Source organism: Strigops habroptila, chromosome 5 (assembly GCF_004027225.2).
Source record: "Strigops habroptila isolate Jane chromosome 5, bStrHab1.2.pri, whole genome shotgun sequence".
Taxonomy (NCBI): domain Eukaryota; kingdom Metazoa; phylum Chordata; class Aves; order Psittaciformes; family Psittacidae; genus Strigops; species Strigops habroptila.
The window spans coordinates 54,407,111-54,420,832 of NC_044281.2; the positions used below are offsets into that span (position 1 = coordinate 54,407,111).

Genomic DNA, 13,722 nt, shown 5'->3' on the forward strand with positions numbered 1-13,722 from the left:
GTCTTTATGGAGAAGTCCTAGAGGATTTAATAGGGAAGAAATAGCTAAAGTGTTATAGAAATGTTTTTACAGCACACATCATAGAAGCCGAAGTTAAACAAGAACCTTTTCATGAACTTTCTGGATCCAGCCTATAGAACTTATTTAAAAGATTTTTTTTCCTTCTAAGTGCTGAAAGACCCTGCACATATTAATTTCTTTTAAATGGTGTAGAATTTGCTCAGGGAAGAGTAGATTTATACTGGTGCTGTCTTGTATAGAGACTGCAAAGTATATAGAAACATAGAAATAAACTTATAAAATGGATTTTTCATTATCAGCAAGAATCTATGGGTGATATTTTAGAGGTCTGAAATCTGTTCGTCAGTATTGATGAAAAGATGGGGTCTGACATCTTCTAGATGAATGAACTGGCCTCTGAGCAGCCACTGAGTGAAGGATTTGGTCTGCACCCCAATTTAGCAAAGTCCCTAAGCATGTGGTTAAACTAAACTGGACAGGTAGCATATGTGAATATATGGAAGATATTAAATGCAGAGCAGAAACATGGTCTGTCCATGTGCCTCTCTCCCCAGTCTTGGAGAAAAGTTTCCATACCTTGCTGTGAAATAAGTTGATAAAAAAATATTTGTAAATGAAAATAAGAAATGCAGAGATGTGGGGCCTGTATAAGGAATCCAGGAAGCTGCCTTCAAAGCAAGTTTTTGGGTTTTTTTTCCAGAGGTACATTTCTCTGACCATACTAGTGTCTTGTACAGTTACTGGAAAGGAAGATGTAAATAAATACACAGGCAAAGAAATTACACTGCCAGCTCAGGTCTCTAGTGCACAATAACTGTCATATCAGAACACCTCCTGCCCTCCTTCCGCATGCATAACTCAGCAAAGGGTGATGTGACTGGCACACTCTGCTCAGGGTGTCCTGCATGGCACAAGTGGAGAACCAGAATCAACTCTTACTCCATGGGCAGATTGAGAAGTCTCCTGTGGGTGCTGCAGAAGGTTGATGGAGATGCAAGCTACTGCCTTTAGCAATCCCTGCAGGCCCAAGCCGGGGACACAAAGTGCTACTTCTGCTTCTGCTGACATTAGCAGAAACTTGAGGAACTCTGTACTTTTAGAAAATGCAGAGCATCTCACAGAATCAGTCCCTGGTGGTTTTTGGGGGTTTTGGGGGGTTTTTTTGCAGTAAGCCTGTACTTGGGGTTGTTTTTTTTTTTAGCTCCTTCCAAACATACAAAATGTGCACTCTACTATTCCACTTTCTTCCCCCCTAATAGGAGAGAACAACATGATTCTGGGTCTGCCTGCAGGTATGCACGGCTGCCAGTATCTTGCACAGAGTACTTACTTAGTGGAAGTGAGGTTGGTAACAGATGGATAGGTTTGTAATAAAAGACAGGTTTAATTTACCCGATAAATATGCACGTAACCTATTCTCTTCCAGTCTTCGCTTTACAGTTTTAAAGCAATGTTCTGGTTTTGCACGAAAACCTGCAAACCTCTGTTGTGCAAGTACAGTGCAGGGATTAGCGTATGCTTAATCAATTCATATGTGGTGTTTGAAGTCATTATAAATTGCTGGCCTGAATGTAAAAGCTGGTCCATAGAAGTCGAAGAGATTTTCACATCTGCATTTGAGGATGCACAAATGCTATTCTTCCCTACTGATAACGGGACTTCCTTGTGACAGGCAGGTACTTTGGATGCCAACATGTGGATGTAGTTAAATAAATGTATCTAGAAAGCTTCTTTCAGCAGTGCATGCTATATAACTGATTTGACAGCACATGATGAGCTAGAATTTCTAAGCACTGTTGGTCTGCAGTCTGAACTGGGAGCAAACCGTGATGCTCATAATTTATTAGAAGAGACATTAGCTCTTTCTGTCACTGAGTGTGACATTTGAATATTTAGATACGCACTGAGTTTAACCATTGTGGCTCATTTCTGTTAATTTCTAGTTGGGCAGTGTGGCACCAGGTACATGTGGTTGTGCACATGACTGCTTCTCCTGTGATGGTTCTCCTTCATGTGGCTAAAGATGCAGAAATAACACACAAACTCTTTCTTTTTTTTTTTTTTTCTGCTTTTTTTTTAAGTCTGCCTGCATAGAACTCAAGAACAGAAATAGAGATGTGAAGAACCAGCTGTCCATGCAAATAGGCTGAAGGAAAGCACATTTAATTGCATTTTCAGTTCAGGGACAAAGTTGCCAGTACTCTCATGCCTGTCTGGACAGCTGGCTGGGCAGTCCTGCTTGTGGTTTGCATGGGTCTTGTCTTACAGAACAGCTGCAGCCCTGAGTTGGTGGTTTCATTTATATGGCATACAAATTTGGTGTTCCCCCATTCTGCACTAAGCCATATGGCTGCAGAGGAGGTCTTCAAGTGGCTGGGAACACTGTTAGAAACTGCATTTCTTCTGGAAATGCAGGAAGGAAGAGATGGTGGAGAGTTTGTAGGAAGGTAGCATGAGGAGCTAGCTGGAGTGCTCTTGGTAAGGATGTAAGGGGAGGAACTGCTTATGTCTGGACAGTCTAAAGAAGTGTTTGCTTGGTTGCTTAAGCACACAGCAAGTAGGAGAGCAGTTAGGAGGAAGTACATGCTGTCCTGTGTTTGTATGTAGCCTTGCTCCCAGGTTTGTCACGTCTTCATCCAGGCTGTTTTCTATGAACCCATGCCATCTCTCCAGAAGAGAGAGATGTTTCTGAAGATTTCTCTGTCAAATATCCAGGATATAGTTTGATACTGTGGAAAAATGAACCAAAGGCATAGGAAGAAGATTTCATCTGGGAAAGAGGGGCTTGGCTTGGACATACCAGTGAGTGGAGCACCAGCATTAACCAGGGAGTTTGCAGAGAAGCCCAAGACAATAGAGATGACAAGAGTGGGACATTTTGATCTGAAAAGACAGCTGATTAGTCAAGTAAAGAAACTAAACAATGATGGAAAGCTCGTGTGAAAGCCCCAGGCTCAGAAGTCTGAGTTTGCCAGGACCTCTTACCAGGTTCAACACACAGGCCACGACCACAGATGTGTGTGGGCTTCTGGGAGGACTTGCCTAGGCTATAGCTCGGTGACGGGTGCGTATTCATACCTCGCAGGCAGTACAATTATTCAAACACACATTAGCTCCTTGGCTTTGCAATTATATTTTTATTATTGACAAGATGTTCTGCTTTGCAGGGCTGTGAATGTTTTCTTTGAGCCACCAGAAGTCATTTGGGTTACTCAGCCCTCAAAGTAGCTCCTCCCTGTCCTATCAAAGACATGCGTGGGACTTGTAAAACGTGCTCTGGATTGCCATATTGCTTAATTATTCACTTAGCTCTAATGAAGTGCACCCTGACTAATGGTGCAGTCACAAGCAACATGTTGCTATAATTTGGGTCATCACTAAGAACTTCTGTTATCACTAGACTCATCAAGGTAGTGTTTCAGAAAGCTGAAGGGCAGTGTTACCTAATAAAAAAACCCAACCACTTAGGCACCAAGAACATAGCTGGAGGGGACCAGTGCTCTGTCACGAGCTATGCTTTCAGCGTGCCCCAAAGGTTTGCAGTGCAGGTGTCTGGCAGGAAGAGCTAGGTGTCCCCTAGGAGGCCAAATTCTTCTCTGTTGCTCTGCTGCAATCCCAAAAGACCGAGAGTTTTTGCAGAGAAGCAGCATTGATTGTGGAAGTAACCAATAATTTTTTTTTCATTTTGTCCTGTCAAGCACTGTTAAGGTAAACTGGGAGGTATAATGGGAGTGCTCTGTCTGTTTTTGAAATGGGAAAAGAGCCATCTAATAAGACGTCTCTTTTCTGATTTTATTTTTTTTTTAGTTAAGGTTGACAAAAATTGATGTAAAGTGCAGGGTACTGTGATTAGACGAATATGGACTAGATGTGAGACTGGGGATCAAAATGCCGCTGCACAGATTTTGTTTTGCAGATGTCAAGGGCTCCTGGGAGTCACCAAAGTTCCTTACTCTTCTGTGGTGGCTTATCGACATGAGCTCTCTCATTCAGTGACATATTCCCTCTCAGGTTATGGCAAGATGATCCTTTTTAGCAAGGTCTTATCCCAGCTCTCACAAAAACACTTCTGAGGCACAAGCTTTTGGCCTTCAGCCTGGATTGGACTGTAGTACATGGGAGGTATTTCTCAAGCAACTTCCAGGGAAAGATCTGTGCTCTTCCCTTCTCCCACCAGATCTTTGCCTGTGCTCATAAAGTCTTGCTTCAAGCCAAATTGAACTGAATGCTCAGCTAATGGAGAATATACCTTTTTCTTTTTTTTTTTTTCCTCTTGTGTAAATGGGGTGGAAATATCCTTTACCCAAATGTTGTATATAAATGCATTTCCTGGGAGGTGGCATTTCTTAATGTTCTGTAAGAATGTCTTCATGGACCTGAGCTCAGGGTGTGGGAAAATTCATCCCATTCTTAGTGGTCTCCCATCTTTCTCCTGCAAAATCCAGGATTTATCATATGTCAAGGGGATAATTTCTGTGGAAGCCCAGAGTTAAAAAAAAAATATATTGGCTGCAGTGAGAAGGTTCAAGAAGAGTTCAGATCCAGACCAAACTTTGAAGCCATTTCCTGTGTTGGTAATGGACTGGGGGGAAGGAAAAGAAAAAAAAGAGAAATCCTGGCTCTTTTAGGGGAGCTTTGGATTTGTAGCTGAACTTTGTGATCCTGGCCCTTCCCTATGTAACAGCTATTTTTCTTGTACTCAGAATGATGTATTATGTATAGTATGGATGTTTATATGTATTTTCACCTCCAGCTAACAATACCTGCTTGAATCTGTTAAGACTATTTTATAAAAAGTGCTGAAGGGAGGAAAAGTGTAGAGGGCACTGAATGGTTGGGTATGTTGCTGAATATTTTAAATCTGAAACTTCTCTCTAATGCAGCTTTGATGGTCTTGACTTTTCTTGTGAAGGAAGGGGCCTCTTTGCTCCAAAGCAGTCGGTTAGAGCCAGCTAGGGGTCCCACGTGCTTTCAGCTCCCAATTAATAGTGCCCTCAGCCCTAATGCGTTTTACTCCAAGTCAGGATCTGACCCAACTTGTCTGGTGTCACAAATCACCATCCAACCTTTCTCCCTGCTTCCCGTCTCTCCAAGTTTCAACTGCCAGCTCCCAGCTGTTGTTTTATCCAGCTTACTTTGCTGCAGGATTACTTGGAAGGTGGTAATCTTGTGGGTAAATTTAAGGAGACCAGCAGATTTGTGCAGAACTACTGGACTTTGCTGTAGGGAAGGTTTTAATTTTGGTGATGAAAGCTGGTGGTTTTATACAGCACTGTCCTCTTTGAAAAGAAAGTGTGTGGGGCTTATGTCTTGGACCTTCCAGTTGAATAATGATCAGAAGTTGTATTTACATGTAAATTAAAGTCTGTCCTCTGTTAATATTCCCGTTGCTTCTATCTCTGGACTTCTCATCTATTTATCATTTGTGTGCTCTGTGAGCACAGTAGGAGCGGGATACATGTTTACTGTCACAATACTGCTTTTAAATTGGGCTGTGTAAATTGGCTGGAGATACTTGCTCTTGTTTTGGGAGTCTCCAGGCATGGTGGCTGATGGCAATATCATGTGACTTGTGCATTTTGTTGTGCAGGCAACAGCATGGGGTTCAGATGAAGACACCAGGAGGTCCTGTCAAAGTAAAGGTAAAACAGAGGTAAGTTTTTCTTTGCTACAATGATGTTATGGGTAAATTTATTTGCATCATGTGAAATTCACACAGGGAGCATCTGACACCAGCTTCAGCTTGTAAGTTTTCAGCAGTTTAGATCTACCAATATAGGTGTATAAGCACCACTGAGCTAGCCATTTCAAAGACCCCCTGTCCAAGTTGTTAGACTTGCTCTGCATGAAATTTAAAGGTGATTTCGCTGCTGGAGAGGACATAATTTGTGACACATCAAGGAGCAGAGTGGTGGCAATCTGGGGGGTAACATCTTTCAGTGGGGTCTGAGGTGGGGCAGGTTGGCTTAGTCTAGGCACTCAGCAGTGAGCTGCTGGCATTCAGCCACGTGGGCTTCAATGCTTGTTTGCAGTTAGAGTTCATCTTTGTTTAATTCGCTGGAACATGAGAATTGAATTTGCTAGCGCACTGCAGTCTGGTTGAGTGCAATATCAGAGCTCCTTTGGAGGCAGGTGCAGTCTCTAAACTCCAGATTAAAGAAAGAATTGCTTGAATAAATGCATGCTGTCCCAGAGGTTCAGAGTTTACAGGCATTTCTGACCCAAAGTCCTTTCTGCCCCTCTTCTGAGAAGCTAAAGCAAAGCCATCTAAAGCAGGAATTATTTTGATTTTTCAAATGTGATGTTAGTACTGTTAAAAAATCTTCAGGCCTCAACTGATAGGGTGTCCTATTGTCCTTAATACTTCACCACAAGCAGTTCTCAGCCTAAACCGAAGGAGCTGGACAAAGGATAAGAGAGGGTAAGCACAATCTTTGTTTAGACATGGACAGTCAAGCAGAGAGTCATTGTGTGGCTGGCCCAAAATGCTGGAATTCTGCCAAGTTCCAGTTCAGTGCTTTAAATACAGGATTATATGATCTTCCATTGGCCACATTCATTTTATATAATAACCTTTACATGGTTACTGTATTAAATGGTATATGCACGAAAAAGCTATCTTGAACTTTAGCATCAATTTGCTTCATGTAGCTGTAGAGCATGGTAGTGTAGAACATCTGTTAGAGTTTCGTGTAGGATCTACATTATGCAGGAAAACACCACGGGGCAGAATGGGTTAGGCCACCAAACACAGCCTGCTGTGAAAAGAACAACCCAATAGAAGTTGGACAAAACTAAAAAACTCCAAAACCCAAGACATGAGGATTTTTGGAATTTGTAGTCTTTGTATTTCAAAATATGTTAAAGAAAGGATTTTTCTCTTTTCTTCCATTGTAAAGTTTGTAAGATTTAAGTTGTATCCTATTGTTCATGAAGAATTTTAATTTATAACCCAGAATTATTTTGTCAACCCCTGGATAAAGCCATGCATTTGACAGGACAAATTCTAGAATAATTTCAATTTATCTTTTTTACTGTCATGCCAAAAGAAAGCAATGGTCTCTGTTGCTGCCTCCTCACACTGCAGAGTTTGCCAAAACTGTCATGAGGATAATGCTTTGAACAGCTGCGTTTATGTTGATTCTGATCCTTGAAACTGTTTGGTGGGCGCAGTGGTCATGGGTGTGAAGTTCTGAGGAACAATAATGAAGCAGATTGTTAGACACTTCTTGACATAGAATTAATGACAAGCAGAGATGTTGACTAAGAGTCTGACAAGAAGACATAGAGCTACAAAGGCAGAAAGATTCTGCCAGTGGCTAAGTAAACTCAGATCTCCGAAGTCTGTATCTACTCTAACCTGTGTGTCCCTCTTGGGGCAAGTCTACACATTCCTTGTTTACGCTGCAGATAAATGACTTGACACTAGCTCCAAAGATACTGAGGTTAGCCTGGCCAGCTGGTGAAGTGCTCTGCTCCAGCTAAGAAATCCAGCTCTGACCCAGCATCTCTGCCCTTGGCTGGGTAAACGCAGCAAGTGAGGGCAGCATTAATGCGAACATTTCTGATTCTGCTGTGCAATGGTGGTGGTACAAGATGCAGTGCTCTGTCTGCCTCAGATCTGCTTTGTCAAAACTTGACTAATGGCAGTTTTCTACCTAGCATAGATGATTTGATGATAAATATGTTATGGATTGTCAGGCACTTAGATGTGTGGTGATAGAGGCCGGAAATAAGGAGGACCTTTGGCTCTTACATTAATCCACAATGTAGTTTGCATAAGTTATATGACTGGTCCATTTTCCTTGCCCATTTAATAATGTATGTATTTTAGGGTGAAGTTTTCCAAGCCACCTAGTGTATTAAAATGCCTTTTTTCCCCTTCATTGCCTCTTGAGTCTCTAAATCACATTCTCCCTGCTGCCTAGAAAAAACTCTTCCTAAAATGCTTAGAGCTTTTACATAAGGAAATCAAGAAGTGCAAGAATAAAAGCCACAAAATGCATATCACAGAAGTGTAATTATTATGGCATGATGGTTACCTCACATTTGAGTACCTGTTGGCCAGAGAAAAGGGAGATGACAAATCTAGATCCCAGATTTAAGGTTAGAAGGTACCATTTCTTCTGACACCTTGTGTAGCTCTGACCACGAATTTCACCTGCCTATTCCTAAATTGAACTCAGTAACTTGTGTTTGGCTGCTGCACCTTTTTGAGGAAGGCAAAAAGTTTTGAAGTGAAGGCCTGAAGCAAATGGGCTGACTGGGTGCTTTGCTGGCTTGTTCTAATGGCAAATCACCTTCCCTGTTAACAATTTGTACTTTATTTCGCCTTTGGATCTGGCTTTAGTTTTGAGCGGCTGGGTCTCATTTTGCCATTCTCTGGTAGATTAAAGAGCCCTTTAGTTACCAATATTTATTTTTTACAAAGGCACTTATATACTCTTGTCAATTCAATACTTAGGCTTTCTGATAAAGTAAAAAGCTGAGTTCTCCAAGCCTCTTTCTCTAAGTCATTTTTCTACAGCCCTTGAATATTTTTTGTCTGTTTTCTGCACACTCCAATTTTTCACCTGTATTCCCTTGTCAATCTTTTTAATGATTGAGTGTGATTAAAACAGTCTTCCACTTCTTATTCACCTTCCTCTGTTCATATATGTGGCAGTTTCATGAGCTCTTCTACTGTAGGAGATGATGCAGGATTGCCTAGCCACTGTGACCACTAAATCCTTTTCACAGTTGCTAGTCTTGGGATATAATCTTCTAGTCTGTGCACAGAGCCCTTTTGTCCCTTATTCTTTAATGCATAATATCTTACAAAAATGTATTTTGTTTGTTGGGTTCTGCTCACCAACCATCCTAGCATTTATCACTATAATTTAGTGAGGCATTGACCTCACTGGTAATTACTATTTTCATAATCTTTGAGTTATCCACAAATGTTTGTTAAGCGAAATGTTGGTACTGGGCTAGTACCACCCTATCTGGGGCCCTGCTAGAAGAGGAAGTTTTTGAATGATTTCACTCTGAGGACATTTTTCAGCCCAGTAATTTATCAGATTTTAATCCATTAATGTATATGTTTGGGAACCTGATTTTGAAATTAACTCTGCAATGTATCATGTGATATTGAAACAAACACCTCAGAAAAGTCTCTTTCATTTATGTTATTTTTATCAACTAAAACTTGTGATTTCCTCAAAGAATTGTACATGCTTTACTTGCCATGTCTCTGGAGACCCATGCTGGCTTCCATGAGTAATCATTCTTATTATTGCAGCATTTATAAAATGTATCATGATCAGCACCTTAAAATTGTCCCCTGGAAAGCATCCACATTACTGAGAGACAATGCAGAGAACCGACAGTGCTATGCTGCCTTCCTTTCTGTCTTCCAAATGAAATCACCCAGAGTTTGTAGTTAAAATGAGTGATGGATAGAGCAGAAGGGGAAGAGATGTATTTATTTAATTTCATTAGGAGTTCCCCAGCTTTCAGTTTGTTTTTGGTTTGTCCCTGCCTATCAGTTCACATCCGCCACATCTAAGGAATTTTGCCTGACATGGAAAGTTGTGGCTTTCTAAACATGAGCACTTTGGTCTTTCTCTCATCTAAGCACGGAATTATTTGTTAACTTTCCAAAAGCTGCAAACTATCATTTCAGAACAGAAAAAGGCACTATTTGTGAAAATGGCAGCTCTTATGTGCTGTACTAAGAGTTTTGTGTAACCAGGAGAAAGATGACACACTAATAACACTTCTGGAGCAAGAAAGAATCAAGAGAAATGTCTGATAGGTATCCAGCTACTGGTGGTCCCACTGTATTGCCAGTAGAGTTTCTTCCTTTTTTTGTATGATGTTCTTATGCTGGGGGACATCTTATGATTCACACCAGGTGACAGGGAAATCCTAGACTAAGACTTTGGCCCACCTAAACAGGTTTGGTGCAGACATTGCTGATCTTATGGAGGAATCAACTGTTTCAGGCCTTTAAGTGGCTCTGTGTCTCAAAGGATGTGCATTCTGGTTATCTAGTGGAGCTGGGTATCTCCACACCACTTGTGAATTAGCGGCTTCCAGGTAGGACAGGCACCATATAAATCTCCAGCAAATAGAAATAACTGGAAAGTGGTCGGATATTTTTCCCCCTCTGTAACTGTTCCTAGAGATCTGAACTTACATTCCTAGTACTTCTGCTAAGCTAGCAATGCAGAGTCAGCCCCCAAATTTGATTTGAAGTTCATTAAAGAAAACTTGGCTGGAAAAATCATTAGCAATTCTCTTTCCTATCTATTGCACTCAAACGAGAAAGAGCTTGGTCAGGGCATTGGCTTAAACTGATTAATAGAATTGTTTGTCCAAAGGAATAAATATAGGTATCTGAAAGCACAAGAATAACAGTGCTTGAGAACATGTTAGGTCTTGATTATTTTCTAACAAATTGTGATGAACTGCAACAGATAAATTAAATGTTTGCTGCACACTAAAATGTTCTCAAAGGTGTAACATGGCATTCTGCTGGCTGATTCTCTGAAATCCAGGTTGCACTCCAGGAGTTTGTGTTTTTTTACTGAGGATGGCAGACCATCTGAAGCAGCTAATTTTCTCATACAGCATGTGACTGTTTTTAATCTGTGATTAAAATATATCAGTATGTGATGAAATAATGTTAGCCTAAAAAAAAGAATGAAAAAGGAGATCTCTGACAACAGGGCTGCAGTGGTTTATTCAAAGTAAAAGGAAGGCCAATTAAAGTACTGCCTATATATGGTTATAGGCTTTCAAAGAAAAATATATCTGTACAATGAGATTAAGGGTTTATAACATTTCAGAACTCCAGGGTTCAGAGATGACAAAAGAAATGACTCAAGAAGCACCTACAGCTGCCTTATTCACAGCATCCTGAAAATGTCTTTTTGAATTTTACTTCAAACCAAAGCCACAGGAGTTCAGCCCCTCCATTTGCTCATTTGTCCACACGAATGAAGGGAGTAACAGGGCACCACTTTTGCTTCTCAGGTTTGAAATGTGCTTTCAAAGCAGCCTGACATCTCTGTGAGCTAGAAAGAAACGTGGTCCTGTCCACAGTCATGGACATTACAGCATTCACAGACAGACACATTTAAATCTAAAATTTGCAAAAAATGAAGATAGATAGGCTTAAACTGAGTGGGGTTGGAGAGAGGGGCTCCAGTGAAGTTTATTCTCTTAGTGACGGTGAGAACTTGTGCCCTGTAGGGTTGAGCACTAGAAGTCATGTACTCTGCCTTTCTAGGAAAACAAGGGTCATTAGGCTGGAGAAGAGTGCTACCTGCTCAATTTAAGCCCTTATCTCAAAAAAGGGACCAGTGCCAGGTAATTTTGAGGAAGGAGCAAAAACACCAAGGTGGGTAACATGCAATTTGTAGGAAAATCAGAAATATGCTTCATGCTCTGGCAGTGAGCCAGAGGTTTTTGTCAGCTCTGCCATATATTTAATAATAATCCCAATTAATATAACTGCGTTATTCTCATTAACCATATAAATACCCAGTCTTCCCCCTTTATTTAAATCCTTGATCTCTTGATCCAGATAATATCTTCTGGTGATGAGATTTGCAGACTGATCATATACAGATTTAACTGTCTCCTCCATAATGTGAGAACAGGATCCAAATATTGACTCGTCTGGACAGAGTTGGATTCAAGCTTGCCAGATTTTCCAGCTATATTAAAGCCCATCTGAATTTTACCTCCTGTACGCCTAGAGTTTTCCAGTCATACTGAAGAAACTGCATTAAAGAGCTCCTATTTTCTGTAGGGGTTTGTGAGATCATTTTACTAACCAGTTGCCTTGGCTATGAATTGTGGCAGAGAGCAGAGTGTTGAATGACTTTTCAGAGCAAATCCAGGTTGGTTCAAAGAACACAGAGAGGGGGCTGTTTCTTGCTAGTTATTTGGAGAACAGGGTAGAAAGAGGATCTAATGTAAATCTCACCAACAGTGTTTTGAGAAAAATCCTGCAAGCTGGAGCATTTAAGTGGTTCAATTTCGTCTTTGCTTTTGTTGAAGGTTTTCATAGACTGATGTGACTGGCAGTGAGTACAGAAATAAGAAATACAAGATGAGCACAGCATTCCTCTTCAGGCCAGGCAGGTTAGAGAGGTGTGGTCTCTCATTGCTGTCCTTCAGGATCAGCTCTGACTCAGTTTGTCACCGTGGCAAGTCCTTTAGCACCTACATGTGTTGGTTCACCCAGCTGAGAGAACAGGGCAGATAATGTACATCTGTTTCAGAACATTAAGTTGAATTAATTGCTTTGAGACCAATGTATAAAATGTACATATTATCACTGCTTCTCCTTCGGGAGCATGGAGTGCAGTTACCATCATCAGTGAGGCAGGTCCAGGGAAAGCACCTACTCAGTTCATTCATAGGAACATAGGATATGGCCCGCACCTAGTAGCATCTTTTTTTAAACAGAGTAGAAAACATTAGTCACCTGAGTTTCTGCCTTTTACAGCCAATGAAATCATTAGCATGTTCGGTGCATCTAGTTCCCTTCAAAATATCAGTTGTCAAATGTTTCCAATCTAACACCACATCCATACTGACTGTGCTCCTGCTCTTTGCTACCGCAGTTGGGAATGGGATGGAAGTCACAGGTTAAATATTCAGGTGCAGATTCAGACAGCAGCAGATATATTTGCTCAGTATGGTTTCTCCTCTGTTTCAGTAAATAACTTCTGCCTTAGACTGAGTGGGTACAAATAGAACCATCCTTAGTTAGGCTAAAAGAACACAATATTTTACCAGCTTCCAGCATCCCTACCAAGCCAGGCTACTACACCTTGGAGTAAGGTGTACAACAGATCTATCACTGCCAGTAGATTTCAGAAGACCATCCAGCACATGACCTTGCAGAAGAATTCTTTTTTGTGTGCTATATTCTCAGCTGGGAAGTTTTTTATGGAAACTGAAGTTTGTTAATCTTTAATATAGTTATGTGCAGAGAAGAGAATTCTGCAAATTAGCATTTTGGATTTCTGCAGGACAGGGTCTTAGTTAGGAATATTTTGAAGTACCTCGGCAGGAAAGGGTCCAGCAACATTAATGGTATTAGCTGGTTTAGGTCAGAAGCTATGTTCAGACTCTGCACAAAGCAGAGAAAGGTGGAAGTGGAGGGGGCGCAGATGTGTACTCTCTTATTGTGTGAAATTTGGGTAGAGACATGCATTCTGGGTTAGATGCCAAATCAATCATATTCTGAAAACAAAACAGTATTGGGAGAGGAGCCAATATCTTTTTTTAATAGCATCCCCTCAAGAATTTCTAGCACTTTGCAGTTAAATGTATACTGGTCCTAATACTATGTGGAATTCAATAACTGCTCTACAGAAAGAGGAATTACTTAACCTACTCAAAAATGCAGACGTCTCTAGGGCAGGGAATAACTAACAGGACTCACAGCACCACATAGCAATGACAGGATTGAGCAGAGGGACTGGCAAGCCCTTCGTCTTATTAAAGGAAGTGGTGAGACCTCTATTCTCAACACACAGCCGGTGGGACAGAGCTTCTCAAGGTCCTATTTGATAGACTGATGATCAGTCACCATGACTGATCTGCTTCTGAAATAAGAAGTGCTGAACTGACCCAGCTATGAATTTAAGCTCTCATTTTAAGGTGCCAGGCATTATGTATCTGACCCCTGATGCACTG

At 41.0% G+C, this 13,722-nt stretch overlaps 1 protein-coding gene across 6 annotated transcripts in view; it reads left to right on the plus strand.

Annotated features, from left to right (window-relative positions):
- SEMA5B (semaphorin 5B) overlaps positions 1 to 13,722 on the plus strand; it is a 277,489-nt gene that overhangs the window by 186,445 nt on the left and 77,322 nt on the right. For all 6 annotated transcript variants that reach the window (XM_030487800.1, XM_030487796.1, XM_030487799.1 and 3 more), the window contains exon 7: positions 5,612 to 5,674. In XM_030487800.1, the coding sequence (XP_030343660.1) occupies positions 5,612 to 5,674 (63 nt within the window). The remainder of the gene's footprint in view (positions 1 to 5,611; positions 5,675 to 13,722) is intronic.